The 27542-nt window shown below is 40.9% G+C and overlaps 1 protein-coding gene and 1 long non-coding RNA gene across 3 annotated transcripts in view; both read right to left on the reverse strand.

The window, feature by feature from the left end:
- Positions 1-5878: 5878 nt before the first annotated feature.
- Positions 5879-15994, reverse strand: GHITM (growth hormone inducible transmembrane protein). Of its 2 annotated transcripts, none has more exons than XM_038140621.1 (9): positions 15919-15994; positions 14415-14574; positions 12867-12966; positions 12513-12624; positions 11100-11241; positions 9953-10061; positions 8662-8850; positions 7935-8106; positions 5879-7104 (listed from the first exon to the last, which is right to left on the reverse strand). In XM_038140621.1, exons 2-9 carry the CDS (start codon positions 14541-14543, stop codon positions 7017-7019), a joined length of 1041 nt encoding a protein of 346 aa, XP_037996549.1. In that variant the 5' UTR covers positions 14544-14574; positions 15919-15994; the 3' UTR covers positions 5879-7016. The 2 variants fall into 2 exon arrangements, with proteins under 2 accessions (XP_037996549.1, XP_037996550.1); XM_038140622.1 differs by lacking the exon at positions 15919-15994 and adding an exon at positions 15768-15912.
- Positions 15995-17289: 1295 nt separating this feature from the next.
- Positions 17290-27542, reverse strand: part of LOC119702728 — a 33653-nt gene continuing 23400 nt past the window's right edge. Inside the window, exons 2-3 of the long non-coding RNA XR_005257430.1 lie at positions 19688-19809; positions 17290-17419 (exon numbers count right to left, since the gene is read on the reverse strand). This is a non-coding gene — a long non-coding RNA (uncharacterized LOC119702728). The remainder of the gene's footprint in view (positions 17420-19687; positions 19810-27542) is intronic.

Genomic DNA, 27542 nt, shown 5'->3' on the forward strand with positions numbered 1-27542 from the left:
AGGCTGCAAAAGCCCATCACTGCTGTGGCTAAACCCTGTAATTCTTAATGCCCTGTTTCATATGCCTCTATAAATGCTAATATTACAGGAAATATTAATCAAACTGAAAATGGAAGACTAGAAGCAATGATCTAGCATAATCTTTAGACTTGCCCTGAGATAAGTCTTTACCAAGTAAGGTTGCGAAATGTACAAAATAATGAGACAGAACTGTGTCCAGGGAGTGGCTGGAGACAGGCGATGGAATAAAAACAGAGATTACTAAATAATCTCTGCTAACCTGTGTCCTTAGGGTCCGTCAGCTGGAAGTCTGAAGCACCTGTACGATAGTCTTCTGTAGGACATAAATTTCATGAAATGAGCAGCAGCTGCTGTACATCTTTCCAGTTGAAAAAACCATTGAAATGGAGTGCAGAGGTATTTCTGAATCATTCAGGGAAATAAGGGATGCATCCTGAGATTTGCATTAGGTTCACATTAATACCTGATGTTCAAAAGCCACATAGGATGTTTCTCAAAATCTTACAGAAAGTAGTTTGATTTCTTAATGTTAAATTAAGGCATGATCCAGAATCTCCTTTTGTGCTTGCCAAAACTCTTAAATATGCAATCTTCATAGAGTCATTATTTCTGGAAGTGGTATGTTAATATAAGATTCACTAATATTTTTTAAAGGTCATGCCATTCTAAGAAGAATCTGCATTTTGTATATGAAAATTTCTTCTAATCAGGTTGAAACAGCTGTTTGTGACATAAGGAGAATAACACAGTTGGAGCAAATGGTCCTGTTAAATTTAGAGCTAAATGAAACAAACTTTTGAGCTGTGAGATGGCAGGAAACATTACAGACTTTAGGGATACAAAGTTAATTTAATTAAATGTATACCATTTATGGCGAACCAACACAGTTATGCAGGAGCACGTGCTGATCTGTTTTTGAAGGAGGGCACACAGCGTAGAAACTGAAGGCTGCAGTAGCAGTCACTGTATGAGAAGCAGTAATGACAACATGTGGGATATATTAACAAAGATCAGAATGAAGAGCAAGACTGAGGTTATAATTTCTCCTAGCAGTTTATGGTGAGCTGATAAACACTTTGAAGACTGTCCTAGAACAGGGTTTAAAGCATCTTTGACACAGCTTTTCCAATGAGTGTCCTGCCACTCCTCACATTGTGCCTGCAAGTAAAGCCTCTGCAGAGTTGCCAGCTGATGTGTCTGTGAATCTGTGTGCTGTTCAGGGTGTCCAGGCTCTGTTGTTCACTCCATTCTCTTCACAGGTCACTGTTCTAGATAGTTCTATTAAAATGGAACTTGCAGCTGTTTTTATTTTGCTTGGTTTTAACTTTCCTCCTGCTGGGAATGTGGCAATCCTGAAAAAACAGATGTCTTCCCTTTCCCCCTGCTTGGTTAATGTGTTCTCTCTCTAGTTTTTCAAGCCTTAGATGCAGTTTATCTGGTTGCTGTAGGCTTCTAAACAGCATAATGAAATGAGGCAAGGGTTCAGGCCAGAAAAGTTTACATTAGGTGCAGTGTTCAGTGTGCTATGTGTGATGGAAACATTTCTTTGTGGTAGCCCAGTCTTCTAGTTCAGGCAGGACATGATTTAAGAGACTGTTTTTGACAGGTAATCTGCCAGAGCTCACACTTCCATGATGGGGTGATGAGAGGAGCTGTGTAACCTTCTCATTATGGAGTGTAACCTTCTCACTATGGAGGCAGATCTGTTCCCACTGCATGTTACTTCCCCCAAACTAGGGAAAAAACACGCACCTAAGCAAGGAAGATTATCCCTCTTGCCAATTATCATGGCTCTGAAGGATTTGTCCTTGTTTCACTCAGCACTTTCTTTGTTTTTCAGAAAGACAACAGTAGAATATGAAGTCTATCTGGTCTCCTGTACAAAGTAACTAGTCTGGCCACCCAATGCTTAATTCCAGAAAACTTGGTAAGAGGAAGTGAAGCAGTACAATGACAGATGTCTGGGCAGGCATCTCACTGTTCTTTGTCCTGAAGAGATAAGGTGTTTACTTCAGCTGGCAAGCCTCCGAAATAGAAAATACCGTGCAGATGTCAGCCCCTGGGCTTTTGGAAAGATTTTGAGATTGTTCTGCACATTAACCTCTTTCTTGAAGACATGAATAAGCCCTGTCTCTGCTATCTGATAGGTGGTAGCAGAGATAACAGAGTGTTTTGTCCTGATGCTGCTTCTTGGCCACAGTCACCTCTTTCTGGTTATTCTATACATTGTAGATATGCTGATCATTTCATACAAGCAAAATTATTTGGTAATAAAGTCCAGAACTTGAACTAAGAAAGAGGTTAAAGATCTTTTCATTCCTAAAATGGTAAGAATTTCAACTTTTTTTCCTGCCACCTCCAACACAGAGACATTTGAGGAGAATGTTCCATTGTTGATTTACTGTCAGCTTGCTAAAATCCCGTAATCCAGTTTACTGGGCACCATTTCAATGCATTGAATACAGTCTGTCCACCACAGCATTTATGGTCACCTCAGTTGTACTTAATGTGACTAGGAAGCAGTAAAAGAAAAAAGACTTCAGCAGCAATGGCTTTATTTTCAGGTGAAACTTTGATGGGACTGGAGAACTCTGCTGAAGCTTTTAAGAGCCCAAGTTCTGTATGAATCCACCTGTGTATGAGGCATAAGAAGAGCGAAATTTTTGCATTTCAGCTTACCTAGTAGTTCTTCTCATCCCCTTGGAACTCAAATATAATTTGTAAAACACATGTGGAATTTTGTTTTCTTACATTATCTTGGGCAGGAGGAGGAAATCTGATCAGTGGCTCTTGCTCCTATAAGTTCTTCAGAAGACCTTAAGGAATGTAGTGCTACAAGGCATGCAATTTGTGTTTGGTTTTGCAATTTGTTGGGGTTTTTTAACTTGTAGCATCATTTTTCTTAGAAAATATGGCGATGGATGAGGCTGTGTTGCACTGCTTAGGAAGAAAAAAAGAAATCTTCATCTCATGTCCAATCTAGGTGGGATGATGCAGTGATTTTTCATTTGCAGGCAGTAAAGGAAGACCTGTAACTCCAAGGCCATGACCTCAGTACAGTACATTACCATGCTTCTGCTATCTCACCATTGCAGTGGTGCTGAGTTAGTGTCCAGGAAGAAGTATGGTACTTCTATAGATATGCAGACCACTATGCAATTTATAAAAATGTAAAGTTAGTCCTTTTCATCGGAGTTTATATTTAATCTCGGCCTTTCCAGTTAAAATTTATATTAATTTTTTTCTCTGATAGTGGTTAGAAGCTTTTCGTTTTCTTCCCTATCCCACTTTAATTTTTGCTGACCAACATTACAAGAATGTGATGTTATGCTTTTTCTTTCAAGGAAACTGTTAAAAAACCAGTTTCAGTAGTTCTTTTTGGTGTTCTTCACTAGCAAGAATACAAAATGTCATTATGTACTACATAATGTATTACAAGGTTGCTCATTCATAGAAGGAAAAACAAATACCACTATATTGCAGTAAAGGTTTAGCTCCTGTGCACAAGCTCATAAAAGAAATGCCTTACAGCAGTACTAAAGATTTGTTCAGAAGCTTCATGATGTCTGCAGGCACACACCAAATGGTGTCAAAACTGAGTGAAGGAATTAGCAAAGATGGTATTTTCTGAACCTACTCCTATTCATCACTGGGAAAGGAGAGATGGTTAGATCTAAAAGCCATCACTCTCAGACCTGTCGGGTTTGTGTTTGCCAGTTCTGGGTGGTATTTGGGAAAATGGGGTGGGTGAATGCTGGGCTAGTGCCTGATATCACACCTTGTGCCACAAGTTCCCGTGCCTTTGCAGCAGCTGCCCCCGCAGTGCCAGGGGACAGGTCTGAGCAGCCACCCCCCCACGGCTGCCACGGACTGATGGATCGTTTCCTGTGTTGCAAGAGCCTGTCTTACTTTCCCCATCTCTCTGCCTGTCTTACTTTCCCCATCCCTCTTTCTTATGATGACTAAGGGTCACTGAGATGGCTGAATATTGAAATAAAAATCTAGTTCTTACTTAAATACTCTGTTGAGGGGTTATTTAAAAGCATTTCTTTTTTATCTCCAGATGGTCTATTTCAAAATTTGAGGTGAACTTGTGCCAACAATTTCTTAATTCCAAGTTTGCTACAAACTGAAGTTCAAGCAAAATTACGCTGTATTCCTAAATTATTTTCAAATATTGAAGAGTTAAAAAAAATTTCTATTCTTTAATGACAGTAGGAATAGGAAGGAATAATCTTTGTCTTGGGACCAATTCAAGTTACATAAAGACATCAGGTACACCCTGTTACTTTGTTACAGGCAAACTATCATAAAGGTTTTATGGAGGTAAGTGTGTATTACCTGACAGCTTTTAGCAGCACTAGAGGTGGGGCCATCTGGATGAAAACTGTAAAGCTAATTACATTCAATAATTTCAGTAAGTGAGATCTAAATTTCAGTTGGACCTGGCCTCCTAATTATAGTAGGTGACAGTGAAGAACACTTTCTCAGGAAAATAATTGCTTTATAGTCTTGATAAAATTGAAGTAAATTATTAAATATTATGTAGCTGCTTATTTAGGGCATAATTTAAATGGAGGATTACTTGAAACATCATGAAAATCTGTAGAAACCAGTTATAATCAGTAGAAAAGATCAGAATTTAATTAAATAGTGGACTAAACACAGTATTTACGTCTTTAACGTCCTCTGGCACACATAATATGGAATTACCATAGAAGGTGGGGAATTTTTAGGCCAATTCAATTTACGTATCCATCAGTCACGCCTGGACTTGCAAAAAATCCCAGAGAATTTCATGATCTTAAGTAGGTCTGCCAGGAGTCACTGACAGTAGTGCTGGCTTTAGATTTCCATCTCCCATCAAATCAGAGCTGTCTTAATCAAGATATATCTTACTTTTTGACTTAAGACTTCAAATGTAAAGGAACAACTCAAATTTTTTTTCTTCTTTTGGAGGCAAACACGAGGAAAATACTGCTAGTGCTGTAATGTCATCCACAGAAGTCAAGTCACATCTTTCCACAAGACTGAGCACAAGTGATGCTCATGTTTCTTCAGGCACTATTTCTCAAAAGGTTATTAGATTTCCTTTCGGTCTCACTTTCCATGCAAACACCATAAGCAGTGTGTTGGTTTCTACACCTCACTGTTCCAAACAGACCAGAATCTCTCCCTTGGGTTACAGTCAAGCTTCAAAACTTCAGCCTCAGAATCTAGACAAAAGGTCTTTTGCCTGAGTTTTCTGTAATAAGCACGAACGTCAGAATTTTAAGACAGCTCCCCGTACATTTCAGATTTTGAGAACAAGCACAGTGCTGTTTTCAGCTACAGTAGAAGAAATTAAGGGTATCAAATTGCTTAACAAGCTAAAACTCTCTGAACAGGCTACTTACAACTGACATGATCCAAAGATTTCTTCCTTCTAAGAACTACAGATGTCCCTCCAGCTGTAATAGTGCCAGGAACTAGATTGTGCCTTATAATCTTTGGGCACAAAGGAACTGCAACAAGGTTCTTCACGAGCCACTCTTTCTTCCCTCTGTTTGAAGAGTCAAAAAACACTACAGTGTGTGACAGACTAAAAGCAGCACTGGCTTCAGTAAGTGGCCAGCAGGTTACACCAACAGAACCCCTTCAAGTGTAGCCAGTATCTTCCAACTGGGAAACACCCCCAAAAAGGTGCTAGCCAGTGAAACTGAGAATCATTCCAGATTTTTTTTACAGAGGAGTATGTACTCTCTTACAAAGGAAATTGTAACCATAACAAAAAAATATTTATAGTACTCTTCACCGAGCTGTTAGTGCAGGGGTACTAAAATATTTCTATTAACATGGGGAAAAGTGAGAGTAGTCAACTTGTGAGGCTAGAATTTTATTGTTCATAGGTCAATACATAAACATATTTGCCAGAAACTGAAAATATGACCTGCTGACATTAGGTCAACATTTTCATGGCCCAAGAACTCCCCTTTTATTCCAACATACAGCAATAGAGTCTGGAAAATATAAACTTCTTACTGTTAAATCCATTTCATTGTTAGGGAACATTTCTTTTAGACCACATTTAATAAATCAATTTGGAGAAGAGTAAAACAGACTAATGCACTCAACACTAGGACAAATTTATGATCCTGGGGTTTACAGCATGCCATCCTGGATTCCCAGTTTCTGTGCCAATTTTACAAGCAGATGACCACTAGGAGCTCTTCTGGACAGACCTTCATCTGCAGTACAGGAATTTAGCCACCAGAAGGAAGACACAGCCATATTGCCATTCACCAGTTTTATAAATCTAGTATCAAAATAAGCTAGCTATTATAGCCAGTTAACATTAAAGCAAGGAATTCTCATGAGTACTATAGAAGGAGACTGAAGTTCATATGGGACAAATGCTGCATAGTTCCCATATCTTGTCTCCTTTACACTTTTTGGTCATCTAACCTGTCAAAACCTGCTTAATCTTTTCTGAAATTTCTGCCCAGGTCAAAGTCATGATTGCATTTAGGGCCATATGCAATTTATTCTGTTCTTCTGGAGATGCCACTAAAATAAAATTTATGAACCTTAACAGAAAATTGATGCATCTAAGCAGCATTTCATGAAGTAGCTTGTACCCCTATCTGCTTTTGGGATACCAGTTCAAAAATTACTTCCTTTATTGTGCAACAACACTTAAAAAAAAAAAAAAAGAGAAAGTAAGAGTTGAACTGCCATCAAACCCCTTAAAAAGCAGGTAGGAGTATTTTATTCATATATTAAAAATAATTTACTTTCCCAAAATAATGTACAATTAGAAGAAGCAGTTCAGACTATTTTTAAACACAGAGCTGGAAAGTGTTTGAAGGAAAACTAAGACTGAATCACACTGCACTGAACCAATATGCTGAAATGCTTTAAAATCCTCACTTGGAGCATTACTGCTTTAATCATGAATATTTATTTAATATGTGTACTAGGTAGGCTGTCAGACAGTTGCAAAGTTGAGTCTCTGTTCACTTTTTCCTGCCACCTCCACCACCTGCAAGCATGGTGGCCACCCGAATGAAGATGTTCAGTGTATCAGTGTAGATACCCAGGCATCTAGGAAACAAGAAATTACAGTTACTGCTGTTGAACAGATACAGAATTATTTGGTGTTTCACACCATTATACTTCATTTTAAGAGCCTGCATGAACTATCTTTATAAAACCCAGATATGACTGCCCTCAGTGCTTTGTATGTCAAAGAACACCCGTGTTTTGGTCTACCACCTCTGCCAGCAAGAACTATTTACAGAAATCCTAACAGACAGTATCCTGCTCTCATACAGGAGCCTCTGCTTTTATACTGAACTTTGATCTGTTTATCTCCAGGAATTTTCAAGAATATCAGTACTATACTTTAATTAGAGTAAAACAGAACCAAAGGAGGTAAGAATTCACCTAGCATCAGACAGACATTTACAAGAAAGTTACTTGTTAGTCAGACTTGGTCTTTACTGAAGAGTCAATCCTTCCTTCCCCACCACACCATTGCAGCTTTTTTATTTAGTGACAAAAGACTAATAAATAATAAATGACTATGGGAAGATTAACTTTTTTTGTCTCAACTGATACTGACAGTTATTTTCAGAAAGCAGGTATAAATTCTGCCAGCAATGCTTTAGAAACAAAAATACATTTTACAATGTATTGCTGGAGGCATGTGACATCACACACTTAATTCTGCTTCTCACAATGATTTCAGTTTTAACTTTAGTAGCTATTTTGTCACTGTTGTTTTCAAAGGCTGTGATTCTTCATATTTAACAGCAATACACTTTTAAAAAGCTATTTTCAAAGCATACTTCAATCCAACTTGAGGCAAACTCTTACCCAGGCACTGAGACCAGCTGTGTAACAGAGAGGTCTCAGTAATGTGTAACACTTACGCATTGATGGGGTCGTATTTAACCACTCCATAGAGGGGCAGAGTTTCAGCCCGTTTGACCACCAGCTGTGTGTCATAGAGCAGGAACATGCCAAAGAGCACCAGGCCACCATAGACCGCTACCGAATACAGGCCGGCGCCAAAAGCAGAGGTGGGAGGCAAGAACATGGATCCTGGAGGGGAATGTACAAAGGTGTTAAAGATAATTATCTGCTACTCTGAGTTAGGTCAAACTCCAGTCTGGAGCACACATTTTCCAATAAGCGATCAACTCTCAGTCTGTGGTGTGTGTTTGATACCAAGAGCTTTAGCATGCACACTGAAGATGTCACATATACAACCTGACCTGTTCATTTTGAACACCTCAGGGAACTGTGCATTTTTCTTCAGGTGAAAGTACCTATGACTACAACAACGACTAAAACACATGAAGAAAAACAAATGGATTGAGAACTAAGATCGCATTTACTGCCTTCTCTACTCACTGCAGTATCTAAAATATAAGGCACCCCTATCAGCCATTTGCCAGACTAACATCTGCCAGAACCATAACTTCACATTCCTTTTCAAGAACAAATATGACAGAACATCTTCTGCGGTACTGGAGTTGCAAGGGCTATATTTAAGGCAAATCTTCACTGAGCAGATCAGCCTGCAACTGTGAGCTGCACCATAGTAGCTTAAGTTCATAACCTACTTTATATGACAGAATTGAAATAGTATCTTACCGATTGAAGAAGCAATAACAAAGCCTAAGCCTATGCCAAGTGGTGCTCCCATGTTCAGGAATTTTTCACTGGGAGCGCACATGGCCACAGTCGAGAGCCCCCCGACAATTCCAGCAGTGTACCAGGCAGCTCTGATCAGCAGAGGACCACCAAGGAAGGCCAGAGGAGCCACCACTGCACCCATGACACCTAGGCAAAGCAAAACACAACATGTAAGACTTGGAACACCACATGCCAAACCCACTTGATTTTTATCTCCAGCCAGATGGCATGGCTCAAACTAATCCATGCACGACAAAACACCAATGCACTCGATTGTGCACTTATCTAGAAGGGAGCACAATAACTCAGCAACCTTAAATTTCATTATGTACTTTTATTTAGCACTAGATCACTTCAGGGAGCTCATCTTGGGAAAAAAACAAACAAACAAGTCAACATACTGATTGGTTCATAACCGAGCTGGTAAGAAGAGATATTTAGTATGGACATATCAACGACATAACAGCATTAGGAGCATACAACACTGAAAAGCAGGACAGATTTCTGATACGACAGATAAAATTAGTTAGGCAAGTAAGTCAGATTTTTTTGCTAGAAGCTTGTAGGAAATGTGTATCTAGCCCATTAGGTTGTTTCACTTAATAATAATCACTACAATAAACATAATTTATTCTTGGCAGACATGTTAGCTCTGGAGAGGCAAATATGATTCCAGTGCCCAACATCCACATGTCTTTTCTGAACTACAAAATATTTCTATCAAAACTGTTTTGAAAAATGAGAGCCATTGTAATTTGAAGTAGGTATCATTAGAGAGAAATTGAGATGTGTGTCCATCAGGTATTTTAGCTATGAGTACAGATCAAAAGTAAACTAATACTAAAATCTCTTTTTTTTCCTAGTCAGGTTTCAAATACCTCCTCTATCCTGCACAGCTGAAGAATGGTTACTGTAGGCAAGAGCACTTACAGAAGTGGTAGTGTTAGAAAGCAGCCACAAAACCAAAGCAGCCATGAAACCATCTAGCTCCATTTTCAATGTGGAGTATATACACCTCAAGTTCAACTTGAGCAGGACTTTCAGAAGATTATGAAAAAGACTAAACTTCTGTTAAGGACACTTAAGACATCTTCCCCTGACATTCAGAATTTATCTGTGATCTCTGAAAAACCTCAACTCCCCTACAGCAGTATATAAAAAATTACTTTAAAGCCGGAGTTTTATTAAAGTAAGCATTTGGTCACACTGAAGCACAGACATCTCTACAACAAACACTAAAACCACTTACCTGAATGCATCATCCACGCTGCATGTTTAGCTACGGGATTATGCTCATAGGATATGGTCCTGACCAACATTCCAGCACCAATCATGGCTGCAAAAGTTGCACCAATTGCCTGAAGAAACAGCATTACAGAGCTCAAGTTAGCATATGGACATATGGTCTCTGTTCTAATCTCCTAGTCTAAAGTCAACACTGATTCTTAGAACAGCAACCTAATTCACAAGTGGAGGGAGTATTCATTGATTCTACTCCAGCAAGGTTACAGTCAAATCTTTGCAGATCTTAGCTTGCAGTAATTTTCATTTATTTTTACTCAGTTTTCTAGAAGTCCAAATTTAACAATGAAGTTGGCAACTTTCTTGGCTGTGTAAAGTAAGAAAGGGAGAACTCATGGTTCTGACCCTCACTCTCATGAAGGTACCTGAAATGTGTTAGCCTTCCTTCTTTTCTTGTACATTTCTCCACCCAAAAACAACACTAGTTTACTGGCTTTTACTACCAGTGATTTTTTAACCTCAGTGCCTCTTCTTACTAATGATTCCAAGCAGAATCATTCGACATCTACCAAACTGGTCAAAAGTGTACAACTTTTATAACCAATGATGCTTTATCAAATTCATCTCCCTAAGTTATGTAGGTGTTAACATTTAACTGTTACTGTTTCACTCCACTTAACACACTGAATACATACTAAGCCTACCAGTATTGTTTCAGCCTTGGCAAACACAGACAGCTTTAAAAGTGCTGCATGGCAGAGCACAGGGCAGAGTAAGAATGCACAGGTACCTCAATTTCTATTTACAGACAGCAACAGAAATAGTGCCATTTGCTTTAGGTAGCTATTTCTAAGAGGTTCTTACTTGCACATATACAGCTGGTAAGGGTAGCATGGCAGTTTTTGCTCATGTAGTTTATTTTTGACAAGCCATCAAAACGGTACAGAAAACACATGTCAGAATGTGAGTAGAAATCTTACATCATATAAAGTATCATCAGGGTACCTGAATAGTCTTTACGGATAAGGACACTAATGTAGGTTAAGTTTCGCCTTACTTTCCACCAAGTAGTAACATTTCTCGGATTTTTTAGTATCAATCATCATTTGGTGGCATTCCTCAGCAAATACTTTTATTTTTACAACAAAGCTTACCAGCCAGGAGCCCTTTGTCATGAGGTTCATGAGTGCAGGAGTTCTGCTCACTGCTGCAGCAGACAGAGCTGTCATGCCAATGCTGCCCGCAAAGTACATGTACGTAGACTGAATTCTGTCCTTCACATACTGCGGCCAAATACTGGAAAATAAGCAGTCAAACAGAGCTGTGCAGTTACCAGGTTCAGAACAGAGAGCAGCTAAAAACACAATCAAGCTGTTAAGTGCATTCATAGCCATGGATATAAGGGAGGTTTCATTGTAATGATGAGGTCTAGCAACTTCTGACATGAGTTTACTTTACAATGGGGACTGAACTTGTCAGCCTTGCTGATTTAATCTAATATTAACTCAGTAGAAACACTGAAAATTACAAAGAATGCTAACTGTAATTCAATTCTAAGCAGGAAGCACGCATGGAAAACAGTAATGAATGCTTTTAACTACAGAAAAAAATAAAAGAATGGTGTGCATATATAACAAACTGGTTTCAGGTAAAAGGTCTACAGAATGTGTACTGGCACTAAGCAGCCTGCTGAGCAGCTCACAAATTGCTGAGTCATAGTGCACATGGTTATCTGACACCACAGGACACAAACGTCATTTTGAGAGCTCTAACAATAGCAACAGAGCCAGGCATAAGTGAGTTTCTGCAGTATCATTTCTGCGTATCTGCAGGCTCACACTAGAGAAAGAAAACTTTCCCTGCTAACACTACATTTGAACACTGTGCATATATTTTTTCTCACTTCACTCTTTTGACTTGTTATTCAATACTTGTGCAGAAAAAAAGACATAGCTCTATGTATGACAAGCTTCTCATAGACACAAATGGCACACGTTCATTATAAATGCAGACTGCCACTTCCAAATAGAAATGCAACATGTCCCCAACACACTTCTCCCAAGCCCATGCTTATTACTACCCATCTTTCAAGTCTAACTATACAGTTTTGCCATTAGCCAGGGTTTTTTTTGACCAAGAAGCAACTCACAGAAGTTTTAAGAACACGTTTATTGTATCAAAGCTTATGCCAAGATACTTCGTTTAATGGAAATGTCTAACAGCTGTAATTAAGTTGAACAAACGGTCTCATAAGAACACCAGGGAAACTGGTTTTAGCAATGCTTTTCAGAAGACCACACTTCCTAAGTTATCTGGAGCACACCTCATAAAACAAGTTTATATACTCTTCACATTAGACTTGGCAAAACAAACTCACTCAGGTTACTACTATGCATTTAAAGCTGAATAATTCTAGTTCTGCTTTAAAAACCTGCAGAGACACAGGTGGGGGTTTACTCTTCAGAGCTTAGAAAACCTAAGCTGAGTGTACACTGGGTGATAGCAGCTAAAGAAGAGACAGCCAAGAGGAGATTTGCTTCACTGAAGAGGTAAACCATCTTACTTACGCAGCCCTTTCGATAGCCCCAATCTCACTGGACATGCCCATTCCATAGTAGCAGAGGGCTCCCAGGCCAACAGCAGCCCCTCCAGCAAGAATGAATTTCCCCAGGCGATCAGCTGTGTAAAGATAAAAAACACACACTCTCATTAATGCTTTTTCTTGGATAGTTAACAACATCCTCACGTGAATTTTGATATATCTGCAATAGCAGCTCCACTTTACCCCTCCTTCTAAAAGTTTCACATAATTTCTTATTTCAAGTCAGTTCACCACCAGTTTCAGCAGTGAAAAACATTCCTTCGAGGAAGTTTTAAGCTCAGGTTGAAAGATTCTCAGTATTTAAAGCAGAGTTCCTCACCTTTAAGTGCAGCTTCTGCAGATGGCTCAAATGCTGCTTCTTTCACTTCCTGGCTAAGTTTTCCACGCCTTGCACCCATTCTTGCTCTGGTGGAATAACTCTGTTAAATTCAGAAATAACATAGGAAATATTTAATGAAACAAAACAGAAGATAGTCTTACCAACTTACTTGCTACACTTAAAATAGTTAATTAATCTCTTATTAATCTGTGTTTATATTCATACATACGAAGCAACTGTGCCCAAAGAAAACAAATGAACATTAAAGTTTAGGAACCTTTGTGAAAAACATTCACATATTCTAGAAGTACAGAACCAATGCAGTAAATTCCAGACGCTGGAATATGCAGACTGCATTTCTTCTACTTCAGTCCCACTGTACTAAACACTGCCATATGCCTCTCTGTTAAATATAAAAACATAATCGTTACTTTTTTGTTTTGTAAAAAAGCCTTTTGCTTTCTACGCTAAAACACTCCTTGTGTTTAGAAAACACTTCAATGTAAAAAAAATTTCTGCACAACACTTTTGTGCTATTTTACAGACACTTAAGCTGGAAAAGCAGCACAAATTTCTTCCTTTCAAGTCTAACCTTGATTTATAGAACAAACCTTGAATGAAGGCCTAGAAGCTCAATATTGTTAAGGTCAACAAGCTCCAATTATAACACGCTGCTCAAAGTCTTAGTAAGTTGCAAGAGCAACAGAGAATACCTTCATGTTTAAGTTCAAAAACAACTTTATGTTTTCTTACCATTTTTTACAGGAATTTTTAAATTAAAATTGTATCTGAGCAGTCAAGGACTCGCATCAAGCTGTGAGTTTGTTCCAACACTAAAATACAAAACCTACAAGCATGACTCTCACGAGCCATTAGAGCACCACGATTCAAGGGCTTCACCAGAGCCCTTCAGTTTGGTTGTGCTTGGCAGCTAATGAAATCCAGCCCAATGCTGGAAAACTCACAAACAAAAAAAGCCCACCGTGTACCTACAAACTTAGAATGCTTAAGAGGAAAATACAAAAGAGGTGAAGAATTTGCCACTAGCATTTTCATCAAGATGGCAAAAGAGCAACAATAGCCCCTAAGAGCTGTGAGCTGCAGGTCTGAGGCACCCTCTCTCAGTGAAGGATAAACAGCGCCTCAGGATAATGACAGTGTGGTTTTTAAAAATGCTGCTTAGATCTGGGACTGTCCTGCCACAGCTCAGAAATTGCTCTAGCCTACACTACAGCTCTAAACACATACTGGGACTAAAGTAACTGAAAAGAAAGTGTTAATTCTAATGTTATATTTAAGACTCTAACCTCTTTTGCCCATTAATTTCAAGACACAAGTCAGCCATTGAAACAGAAGATTTCACTTATTCTGCTCCAAAACCCCTGTGTTTTGACTGAAGAACATTCTTCCTCCAGTAAATTAGAGCAGGTGCCTCAAACAAGCATGCTCATTCACATCAGGTACTCCACGCAAAGTGATTCTTTCAGCAATACACTGAACCCTGTAAAATATGTGCAGTCAGGGCCATCAGAAAGAGCATTAGCTTACCTGGCTAGGCTGCCACAGCCTGTATGCTTTTATGCTGGAGCTCCTCAAGGCTGGGGAAGCCTGAGTGATGGTGGGGCGGATGGTCTGGCATGGCAGTGCCCTCAGGCACACCAGCCTGGCAGCCAGCATGGTTGCTGAGATAACTTAACACACTGTGTTCCTGCAAATGCACAAGAAAATGTATTTTGCTGTTTGGTTACGTGGTTTTCAGACAAGGTACACTAACTACTTACTCTCAACTACAACAGAAATAATAAAAACCAACCAACCAGAGAAAATGTGTAGTAAAAGCAGTATTATCACTGAAGTACTGTAATAAGAGGTAAAACCTTCTTAAATACACAGTTTAACTTTGCTTTACCTGCATTTATAACTGTTTAGGTCTTCCATCAGAGACTTCTCTCTACAATTAACTCAGAACCAGGAGCAAATTCCACTTTTCATATGCACAAATTAAATAAAGACCCTTTATGTATTTATGTTTCAGTTACTAAGACAACAAACCTTAGTTTTGAGACACAATACTGCATGACTACTCTGCCCTCCAAATTTACTTAAAACTCCATAGAAGTATAAACCCAAATGAGCAAACAGGACAAGATATAGGGTAGAAAATAGTCAGAAAGAGATTTTAAGCCGTCCTTTAAAGAATCAGTTAGTTTTATGGGCACAGCATTCAGTCAAGGTCACAGCCCAGAACACAGCTTCAGATCATCCTAGGCAATTCTGACCAGAAAACAGTGACACCACTCACAGGTAAATCCACAGCACCAGCCTCTGTGACCCACCGGTAGCACGAAAACTGCGAGCTCACTGCCACAAACGGTGCACATCATACAAAAAACCCCAAGGCCTCGGAGTCACTTTAATGTGCTTTAATCACAATTACACACAACCCGATATCACGGCACACCCCAATTACCAGTGCCTTTTTTCAAATGACCGGTCATACTTTATGTGTGCAGCCATCAGCATAAGCTAAAAGTATTCTAAAGAAAGGCAGGTTTAAACACGGGAGAGGAACAAGCACGCCCAGCACTGGACAGCACGCACTAATCACAGAGCAGTGACTGAACATATAATAACCCTGCTGCTACACAGTCCCTTTGCTCTGCAGCAGTTATGAAATGCTGCTTCTGTCACGGGGAGCATTCGCATCCTGGCTGTGCCACCAAACGCAGCTCTCCCACGGGGACGACACAGCCTGCGGGAACGCACAGGGCCAACTCGGAGATTCTAACTTTCCTTTTTGGAAACGGCAATTTACAGCACGGTAACTCCAAGTGTTTTATCACGAGCAAGGAGGGCGGAGAGCCGAGAGCTAAGACCAGAACAACACTCCCACATACTAACCGGCAGTGGCGTAACGTAGCGCTGGGCAGCCACAGCCGCACCACGGCGCGCACGAACCCCTCCCAGTCCCGGCAGGGCGGCGCCCGGCGCCCGACTCAGCCCGGGCCCTCTCCGGCTTTTTTTCTGCCCCCGCCCGGCCCCGGCCCCGCACCTGCCCCGGCGCGGTCCCCGCCGCCTCCTTCGCGCCCGGCCCCGCTCCGCCGCCGCACCAGGCCCGGCTCCGCCCCGGCAGCGGAAGTGACGCCCAGCCGCCCCGCGCGCCCCGCGACTGGCTCGCTCCCGCCGCGTGACCCCGGGCCCGCGGCACCATTGGCCGGCGGGGCGGTGACGCGCGCGCGGCCGCCATCTTTGGGCGGGCCAGCGATGGTTCTGGAAGCGCGCGGGCTGCGCGCCGGCAGGGGGCGCGCGCGGGGCGGGCCGGGCCCGGGGCGTGCCCAGGGCGGCGGGAATGGCGGGAATGGCCGGGGGTTCATGAGGGGGGAATGCCGCAATGGAGCGGTACCATGGCTGCCATGAGTGTTCTGGGGATGCAGCGTTACACTGCCAGGGCATTGGGAATGGCCGGGGTTCATGAAGGGCAGTGCCGCAATGGAGCGGTACCGTGGCTGCCATGAGTGTTCTGGGGATGCAGCGTTTCACTGCCGGCCCCCGACCGAGCTTGCACCCAGCTCACGGCCTCTGCTGCCTGTGCAGTTCAGTCTCGTCCTTCCCGGCATGCCAGACAGCTCAGCTTTGCGTTTCCTCTCCTCACAGTACGGCACTTACCCTCTGTAACCCCTTCCCAGTTACATCTCCTTTGTGGATATGGTGCATGCTTTAAGGCTGGTGCTCCCGTGCCGGATGAGCACAAAAAGCAGCGTTGTGTATGTAAATTACAAAAGGGGCTGCTGCCGGCTCTAATCCCGGCCTCGCAGGGGTGCCCCACAGCCCTTCCTGGGCCAAACGTTCCATTTTGGGCTGAGCTAGCTCTCCACTGGCAGCTTCCTTCCAGCCTCGCTCCAAATGGACCTCTGAGATTTTTTCCAAGTTGAATCCCAAACTGAGCCTTAGGAAGGACAGAGCAGCACTTCCCTGGACTAGTAAATCCTCAGATTGATATCAAATTTTGCTTTGGGAGCCCCTTTCCAGCTCCATTCTCCAGCCACAGCTGTGTAGTTTCTCTCAACCTTAACACTACATATGGCCATGGTTCTTCACTGCCAAGTAAAATGTACTGAAGGGTATTCAGCAGGATCAAAGACAAATATAATTTAAAAAGATGTGTTGAATATAGAATTAAGTCCAGAAACAGAATGAGAGGTACAGATATGCTTTTGAGAATTGTGAGATTAGCCCTTCTGTATCTCACAGCCTCCTTGTTTAAACTATAAGAAAGGAAATACAGTGACCTGCTAGCTCACAGAATGAAAGTCGAGATAAAGGAGATCAGATATGGAAGAGGTCTGAAAGTGTACCAGCATGTAAGATCATGAGAAAGAATTTGAATTTATTCAACACATAGAAGAATACATGACAGAAGGGTGGAAATTCCATCAGAGGAGGCCAGACCTACTGGGGTTTGAGATCTGATTCTTGCTTGCTCTGACACTTGTTTGCTTTCTGTTGGAGGAAGTGAAAATCCAGAACTTTGGTGTCTATTGTATTGAGGTCTCCTACAACACAAGGAAAAAAAAAACTGTTTCAGGCCATGAATATGTTGTTTATTTAGAAACTTGTAGTGCTTATTTCAGAGTTTGTAACACTCTATAATTGTTAGGTACTAAAGGATTCATTATAATAATTAATATTTAAATTTATAATTAAGTTATTAATAGTAATAATTTATGCAAGGAATCAAATTTATCTCTTTTACTACAGTGTATAATCATGTAAAGAACTCTCCTGAGACTTTCAAATAAGATACTCATCCCAGCTTTACCCCAAACTGTTTCTTAAATAAATAATTTTGTCAGAAGCAACCCAAGTCTACCCATGGCCCACCCTGCAGCAAACTCAGCTGTAGAAGCCTTCTCACAGAAATTTGCCTGCTAAGAGAGATGGATACTCCTTTGCTCCTCGATGGTGAACACCTGTAAATGCTCCGGCTGGCCAAATCCTTGTGTGAGCGGGGCAGCAGCGGCCTCTGAATCCCCAGGGCTTTCTTGGTTGGAAGCAGCAGCTTGGATCCTGCCTGGGGGTGTCCCTGCACCTCTCTCTGGGGCAGGACTTTGGTCCCTGTGTCCCCGGTAACGCGGCAGAGCTGCCGAGCTGTGCTCTGAGCAATGGAGCTCCTGCCGACAAGAGCAGGGGTAACAGCAGGAGCGACAGGCCTGGCGGGGAGACAAATGCTCCCATCCAAGCTGGCTTTTGAGCTCCAGAGCACCGCTCCTCCCTGGGGCTCGAATGCTCCGTGCATCCACCCCCTGCCCTGGCGCTGTTCAGCGCCTCTGTTCACGGCCTGGCTGCTGGCACAGAGGTGCCCTCAGGTTTGCAGCGGCGCAGAACTCGAAGGGGTGGGTGCTGCCCCGGGTGGTTGTGCTGCCATCCAGGGGGAAGACCGGCCAGAGAATTGGGCAAACAGGAATGTCACGCACCTCAGCAAAAGGGAGTGCAAAGCCCTGCGCCTGGGCAGGAGGAGCACATCCACCAGCGCAGGCTGGGGCTGTGCATCTTTCTGCTCTAGCAGAAAGATGCAGGCACACTGGACAGAGTCCCCAGGGGCGAGTGGCTGCCAAGGACAGAAGAGAGGGCTTAGGGCACTTTATCAGTGTGTGTAAATAGCTGATGGCAGGGAGCAAAGGAGCCAGACTCTTCTCAGTGATTTCTGGTGACAATAGGCAAGGGACATAAACTGAAATATGAGACTTCCTTTTAAAGTAAGAATTTTTTAGTGATTTTTTTTTCTTTTTTACTGTAAGAGTGGTTGAACAGTGGGACGGGTTACTCAGAGCACTGTGGAATCCTTCTATGGAGATTTTCAAAAGCTGACTGGACATAGTCCTGAGCAACCTGCTTATGCAGGAGGTTTGGCCTGGATCATCTCCAGAGGTCCCTGCCAACCTCAGCTATTCTGTGAGTCTCTACAAAGTATTGATGATTCCTGAAGGATCTGAAGCACTTCTGGCTTTTTTAGAACTGATATGCACTAATAAGAGGTGTTTGGAAAACAGTAACAGTTGTAAAAAAGTTATTTTCAAAGCAACAAAAATAACAGTAATAAAAAAGAAATCTCCTGAAGATACTGGTTTTTGAAAATAGGTAAACAATTCCTCAGTAATCAAAAGTATAAACAGGAAAACTTGTACTGAAAATTTTTACTTGTATGTAAAAATTTCTTAAATTTTTTTTTCAATAGGCCACATTTTCAACAGCGTTTGAATTTAGAATTTTATAATTTTGCATGTGTTGGAAATTACATAGATAAATATAGTTTGATATTAGAGGGTTAACTTCTAATTAGAAATTCTGCAAGATCAGAATATGCCATTATGAGGGGACTTGAGTATCCTGAGGGAAGTGTGAAGTCAGGCTCCAAACCCTTCCTCTCTTCCAGGCAGGAACCAGGTGAGGAACAGCCCTTCCTCATCTGCTTCCCAGCCCTGCTAGCTCCCAGCAGTGACATTCCCATGAATGGCTGATGCCATGGCTTAAGGGATGGTGGTCTCCAACTGCAATGCCCAAGGGGAATGCTGGTCTGACTGCCTGACTCCAAAAGAGACTTGTTCAGTCTCTGCCCCCCAAGTCCTGTAGGACAAACATCATGTGTTTTCAACAAATAAAGTTTCAGAGAGAAATAGTTTCTGAAGGGATTGTGTTGCCTTGCCCTGAAAGTGAGGGTCCCAAGTAACGCTGGCATCTTCCAGGAGACACCACAGGGTTTATGTTCAACCAAGCACCCTGCCTTGCCAGCCCCCTGCACTGGGACAGCAAAAGCAACTTACATTCAGCTCTCTGCAATCCTGGAAAGCCACGGGAACCACAGCAAGCCCATTATTATGCTAATAAATAGGGTCAATGTCAGTTTTGAAGCTTACGCTTTTAACTTGGCAGCTCTGGCACCCTCCTGCAAGAAAAAACATCTCAGTCATTCACATGGCTGTGTTCATCAGCAGGAAAGAAATAAATCTGTGCTTAGCACCATTTCTCCTTAGGGTAAACTTTGCCATTAAAGTTTTCAAATTAGCTCTAAAGAAAAACGTTTTGAAGGTTTTCTGGCTGTGCTGACTCCAGCTCTCCACATATCTCTCCCAGCAGATTACCGGGGACTTTTGGTCTTAATCTGTTCCTGGTATTCATGTGACAGATGAATATTCATTAGGCACCATGTCCTTACTTTAGATGAGATATCACTAAACACTGCAATGGGGAAGGAATTTGAGGAGACAGTACTGATGACTTTCTTAAGTCCTGGCAAGAAAAAATTGCCATTAAATAGAGTATTACTTTACCATGGAAGAATAAATCCTTCCATGCAGGAATTTGTGCACCAAGAGCAGTGCCAGGAACGAAGCAGGGTCCATGTTTTTTACAGGTGTGATAATTTTCAGGGTCTTGGGTTATTTGGCCAGATCTCAAAATGTCTCAAATAGACAGCAGCCTTGTTCTGTGGTACTGAACTTTGCTGGCTCTGAGGTGTCTTCCCTCCTTTCTGTTGTTAAGTTTTCACCTTGCTAATTTTAAAAAGCATTGCAGTGAAATTTGTACTGCAGCTTGTATATTTTGAGGACTTTCTTATATACTTACATTAAGCAAAAGTAATTCCAGTCTGGAATTGGATAAAGGTTGTCTCCTATAAAGAATTTTACATGCTTTATCTGTTGCTAAAATAAAAGGAATCCATCATGGCAGAAACTTTTGTTGTCAAATAGTGTCTTCTGGGCTATTTAAGGAATAGCTGGATGTTTTTGTGTGTAAAAATACTGTTTTGAGCACAGGAAAAATATCCTTTAATTACCACAGACATTTAAAAGAATAATTTATATATACATTTGTATAAAAATCATGTAAGAATGTTTGCAGTCTCTGCATCAGACTGAGAAATCAAACAATACATGTCAAATAATAAAAATAGCAACTGTTTAAAATGTGTATTTTCATACTGCTAGAGTGTTCTGCTGTTGTCAGTACTTTTCATGACAAACAGTGCTCTGAGCACACACAAATTTGCTTTGCAAGCACTCTGCAAACTTCAAACTTACAACCGAAAAACTCTTTCAGGTAGAATGTGTGGAAACCTGCGTGCCTGGGAGCTTTGTGGGAGAAAAAGGTTCTGTTGGGGGTTTCTTCAGTCAATGCAATGTTTTCCTTCCTGGGCATGCTAAAGAAAGGAGCATCATATCAGGCTCTGTTGACAAAGAAGCTTATGTTCTTCTAAGCCCTAAGGCGGATAAAAAGAAATGATAGAAAATTATACAAAACATAGAAATTATGTTGTTTTTCTGTTTTCTGAGAGGAAACATCACCCAGCTGTATTGAACATTTTTTGGTAGGTTTAATTCTCTGTGGCCATATCAATAATCCTGATGAAGTTGTGCCTCTAATCTGCATCTGCTCCCTCAGGGAAGAGACACAGATCCCTTTGCCTTATTAGCAGTACCCCTTGTTTGGCCTGGCACCCCCATTTCCTCTTATTCTGGGTCTTTCCCAGCATGTGCCCACCTGGCCTTTTCTCAACTCTTGTGATGTTCCCTTGGCCTCCCCTTAGTCACAGTTCCAACACTCTTCTGCCTGCTGCCAAACCTGCCATGTTTTGTCCTTGCTTTCGCTCTGTCCTTCCTCAGTCCCCCCTTCTGCACTGTCCCTTGTGTCCCAAACCAGCTGGGATTCATTCTGGCCTCTGCACATTGTAGCCATTTAAACCAATGGTTTTTGCCCGGTCAAATGTTAATGCTTAACTTTATCAACTACTAAAATGAACTTCCAAAATCAGAAGCTTGATATCAAGACCTGTCTTCTCCATTGATTATGTATTTTGTGTCTCATTTGGAGAATGGGGGCTAGAGAATGCATATCTATTCCCAGATTTACCGAGGCTACAATACCTGGAGGTAAATAAATTTGGATGTCAAAACACCAATTCAGTGAATAGCTTAATCTTGTCAGTAACTATGTGAGTAACACTCCCATGTATTAAACTCAGAGTAGATGCTCAGAACTTGTTTCTTTAGTTACTCAGGAGAAGAGCTTTGGTTTCTCAAGTGCTCAGAGATAAATGAAGATGAGTGCTTTGGTGAACAAGGACCTGACATTGTTTGACTATAAATGAATACATGAGATGGAACATTTTGTTCACTCAAAATTCTATTTGAATAAATTGTACATGAAAGGACATTTCTTTTTATTGAACCCTGTTTTAGAGGCTATACCATGAATTATTTATTTACATCAGACAATAAAAAACACTAAAACAGTTTAGAAATATTTTTCAATGAAAGGGTGAAATCTACATTTACAGCCTGAGACCTCTCAACCTCCAAGAAATTGCTATTCATTTTGTTTAAATACAACAAATACTCATTTTCCTAAGTGCCTGTGAACTCTATGCTGCAGCAAAAAAATGACCCAGGGCTTTGTCTGAAATTGCTGTTTGTGCTTCCTAATTACTTTTAACATGCAGAGCACTGTTCTTCTCCAACTTCTTGAAAAAAAACCTATTTGAAATTCAGTAAGCTTTGATTTAAAGTGATTGGTTTCCACCTGGATGGAGTGAAATTTTCTACTCGCAAAGTTTATTAGTACATTAAAAGATGCAAATTAATTCATAATTCTTTCAGCTCATTCTCTTGGGAACAATTATACAAGGAAATTATTAATGTACAAGAAAACAACAGTTAAAAATCTCAAAGGGCAACAGAGGTGTGGAATATATAAAAGCATTTAGACCTAGCTAATAGCAGAACTCAGTTATAATAATAACAGTTCATAAACCAATTTTAATTTTTCTCTATTTGTAAACTGATAGCAGCCACGTGGTGCAGACAGGAAATCAAAGGCTGGCAAAAGAGGTTTGCAGTCAGAGGCCCTGTTCTCAGTGAAGGGCCGAGGAAACTCAGTGTGAAGTTTTCAACTTGTGTTACCAGGGTTTCCAAGGATCCCAGCCAAAGGTGAGGCATCAGTGAGCTCAGCTGTGCCCATGGCTCTGCCTACACCATCCCAGAGGACTGCAGACCAGGCTGTCATTTCAGTGTAAGCCTCGGCACTCTGATAAACAAGCCCTGTACTTTCCATCTGGATAATGAAACCCCCTGGGATCCAAGCAACATCTGATGAAAAAAGAGCAAACAGACTTGCTTTTTATGCTTCTTTGATCTACCTATTTTTTGTCCTTTTATTTAAGGTGTTAAACAACTCAGCTACTTTCCATTTTTCTTTTCATGATTTATCTAGGACGCTTTTAATATTACATATCTGATGAAAATTTCAGATATTTTTACAATCAGAGTCATAACGGAGTCTTATCACCAGGACACCTGTAGTGACTCTGGGCTATCTGCTTGCAGCACTCCCTGACATATGGCTGTCAATGAGAAGACGGAGGGAAACACATGCTCTCAAAATATTGTAAAACAAGTACCACTACTGAGAGAAGCTTGTCCTAAGGAACTTGCCCTTTTGTAACTTTAAGCAGAGCCACATAAACATAATACAGATCAAAGCTCTGCTGATCTCTGCTCTCTCTTGTCTTTGGGACAAGACAAACAGAGGCCTCATGAACTGAGAACAAGGTTATGTTATGGAGATGCAGGAGTAAAATAAATTGTGTTATACTTGCTCACACATGCCTTTCTCTACAGACTCTAAGGAATACTGTTTACAAATGAAAAAATGTGTACATTTGAAAAAAATATGCTCTACAAATATTTCTCTCCATTTTCAGAATAGCATAAGAACTGAAATAATAAATGTCTAAATAACATGGATTGACAAAATAAAATCCTTAAGAAGACAGAAATCCAGATTCTAAATACAGCAATATTTATTCAGTTTTCTTGTGACAGTGAGCCACTTCCAAAACACCCTCCCTTAAAAAATTCCCAAATTCCAAAAGAAAGACTTTGTTTTGATGATGCATGAAAAGGAAAAGATAAGTTTCTGCATGTTAAAAAATGGTAGTGTTGAAAATGCTGGACGAATTCCTGTTCTGTTTTGCTTTTGCAGTTGCATGACTAATGAATGTATTTGCTTTTGCCAAGTGAAAATAAGCTTCCAGGGAACAATTCTATTTCACAATTCAGCTAAAACTACTGAGAGAAATCACTGATTATTACCCATCTAATGCCATCACTCTGTATATTTAGAAGAACATACGGACTCACTGGAAAAATAATTAATGTAACACCCCTGTGCAACTCAAATTCCACTAGCCTCTTTTAACTATTTTGTTCTCTGCTAGTTTCTGCTAGAGACTGAAATTCCCATGAACTGAGAGAGAAAGAGGTGCCAAAGAATAACAGGAAGAACATTTCTGAGTGAGAATACTGACAAGAGGCCATTATGGTTAAACAGATTTCAGATGAAAATTCAATTCTTTTAAAATGCAGACCCATTTTTTTCCTGAGGTCGAAAGAATAGCAGTTATTTTTAGTGTCACGTTTGTTTTTGCCCTTAAAAAAAAAAACAACAAACCACCAAAAAACCCAAAGCCACAATATGGAAAACTCCAGAGAAAGGATAATATCTTATGAAGAGGTCTGTGATATGCAGGGGGCAATAAGAGAGTAAGGATAGAGAAGGATTTTTATAAGCAAAATTTTCATTCTCTAAGACTTTGCTTGAGGCTGTGAAATGTGAAACAAGCTGATGGTATAAGTTTGATTTTGAAGGGTGATGTACCTATATGAGAAAGCTGTGATTTAACTTAACTTGGGATGGCATTTCTGTAACTTTAAGGACAAAGAGGACAGAGATAGTCCATGTCACCATTGAAGTGATTTCTTGTAAGGCTAGCACCAAGGTTCAGTGGCTGAGATCCCTCAGCTGGTGCCTGTGTGATATGCCTCTTTGGCAGCAAACCAACAATGTCAGCCTAGCCTATAAATGTAAGTGCCAGATCCATTTTTTTCCCTTTGAAGTGCACAATCCTAAAGGATCAGGGCAAAGCCCTGGAGAAAACAATATTGAAGTTAAATATCATCATTGTTCTCCAGAAATTACTTTAGTAGCCATTCTAATTAATCATGGTCATTCCCTATCTGTATAGGGACAGAGAGAAGTGTCACATAAGGACAGTCTTTCAGATGGAGTTTTCCCCCTTTAAACACAAGCATAGAACTTGACTCAGAAGGCTGCAGATAAAAAGGTGAGAGCTCCTCTACATATCAGGCTCTTGTTTGGTTGCTGTGTTTTTGGGATTTGGCCCTTAGCATTGTCGTCATTCAGAGACTTGCTGGTGATTACTACCAAAGCAAAGTCTGTGATCTAAAAGTGTGAAACTGTGAGACACTGAAAGAAATCACTGTGGAAATGCAGCAATGCCTCATTGATCCAGCGAATTCACTTAGGCCACTGAAGTGTTCCCATCCCTGTTATCAAAGCATTGCTCATCTCCCGGAGGTGGCCAAGTGAGACATACCTCAGGTGCTGCAGTTTCCTTCCCAGTAACCAGAAAGCAAATGAACTGAAATTTTGAACCTCAGCATGAAAAATAATCTTTTCTTGAAATGGATATTGTTTAAGCTGTGATGAGAAATAAGAAGGAGTGGTGAGCGAGTGCCATAAAATACCTTGGTTTAGTTTTGAAGATATTTATGGGAAGATTTACTTATTGCTAAATGATGGAGAACAGTTACAATTTGTTATAGTTAATTTACTACTACATAAGTGAAAATGTGCTAAGAGCAGCACACTTGTTAAATTAAAGCTCACTTAATGATTACACAGCACTTGGGAATAACATCTAGTTAAAGAGTAAGCAGTAATGGATGTTTTCTATAGAATCATTCCTTTTGGGAAAATAAGACAACCAAAGCCCTTTACATTTTGCTCATAACTAAAGGATACAAAATAGCAGAAAGAAGGGGAGGAGGGATTTCCTGTTTTAGTGAATACTGGAGTACTTACTAGGGCTTCCATGAGAAGGTTACTGGCTCTGACTCTCCACCCTATTACAGTGGGTTGCACTGAAGTCAGTACTGTTATCTTGCTGCATCACTCTACAACAGACTGAAAGAAATCAGATAAAATCCTGGGCTGGATACCACCTATTATCTACCTCTTTGTTATTTTTTTCTTGTCACCACAGTATCTGAAAAGGTGATTATTAAATCAATAGTAATAACAAAATCCCAAGACTCAGAGGAAAGCTAGTATTTTCCTCTTTATGGGAGTGACCATTTTAGCTGAATCAGGGCTATTCTTTGGGTAGGGAGTAACCTTGTCCTGGCTTAACCCCAGCCAGCAGCCAAGCCCCACACAGCCACTTGCTCACTTTGGGAATAGCAGGATTCAGGAAACAATCAGATGGGTAAAAGCTGGAAAACTCATGGATTGAGATACAGGGAATTTAATAGGGAAAGTAAAAGCCACACAAGCAAGGAGAGAAAGAATGTGGAATTTGTGTAACACTTCCCATGGTCAAGCAGGTAATCAGCTATCCCTGGGGAGGCTCCATCACACCCAGCAATTACTTGGGAAGACAAACACCATCATTCCAAATATCCCTCCATTCCTCCTTCTTCCCTCTACTTTAAATACTGAGCATGATGCCAAGCCCATCATTCAGAAGTGTGAATGTGGCTGTACCCTCATCTATCTTCTTTTCCAAGATGGTACCTCTTCAACAAAATGTCACCTTTTTGTATTGAGTGCTTCTGCAAAAGAACCTAATTAAAAAAAACATCTTGAAGAACACTCTACAGCAATCCCAATATATGAATGTTTGGTATCATTTTTATCACTGTCTTCTTATATAGGAGCTTTTTAAAAGCATTGCTCCTGTCGTTCAGGGGCCATGTAGTGGCCATCCCATGTGGCAGCAGGAGTGGCTGGCTGTGGTTCAAAGCTCAGTCCCCTGTGGGTGGCTTTGCTAGAACTTGCTGGAGCATAGCTTGGTGCTAAGATGAGGAAAGGTACAGTTTTGGGACTATCAACCCTTCATGTGCTAACATGGAATGAAAAGCACTGATAGCTGGGGAGCTTCCTGCGCTCTGTCTTTGGGTGTGGCAGAATAGCTCCGCAGCAGAGGCACTGTGGAGGACTGGAGTGAGTCTCCACTGTGGATGAAACTCCAGCTAAGTTATCCCAATTCACAGCTATGAACCAATGCTTGCTTTTTGCCTCTGGCTGTCAGAAACTCCTGCACATCCAAGCTCCAAACAGAGCAATGATAACTTGTAAAATGCATCTTCACTCACTGTGTGCATCCATATCTCTGGTACTGATGGTGATGCTACAGCATCAGATCATTATTTTTCTTTTTATACACATGCAGTAATTGTGTGCTACTGGCCAAGAAGGTTACAAACATATTCACTTATTTTTAATGATCCTTCCTCAGAATGGGTAGCGCCTGGCATCTTAATGAAGATCAGTATTCTCTTTGTCTCATAAGAAATTTAAATTACATTTTTTGTGGTTTGTAGTACGCTCACTAAGAAGGCTGGAATTAGTGAAATTACTATATGACTAAGAGAAAAGCATTCTAGCCTTTTCTACTCATTAACAAAGGAAGACTCTGTATGTAAAGAAGATTGATTAAAAGTTTATGTTTCTTTTCATGCAGACACCACAGGTAAGGAATATGAAAAGTGCTCAGCACTGATCAAAATAAGAGGTGCCAAAAGTTGAGAAATCCTCCTG

Source organism: Motacilla alba, chromosome 6 (assembly GCF_015832195.1).
Source record: "Motacilla alba alba isolate MOTALB_02 chromosome 6, Motacilla_alba_V1.0_pri, whole genome shotgun sequence".
In the NCBI taxonomy this organism is placed as follows: Eukaryota; Metazoa; Chordata; class Aves; order Passeriformes; family Motacillidae; genus Motacilla; species Motacilla alba.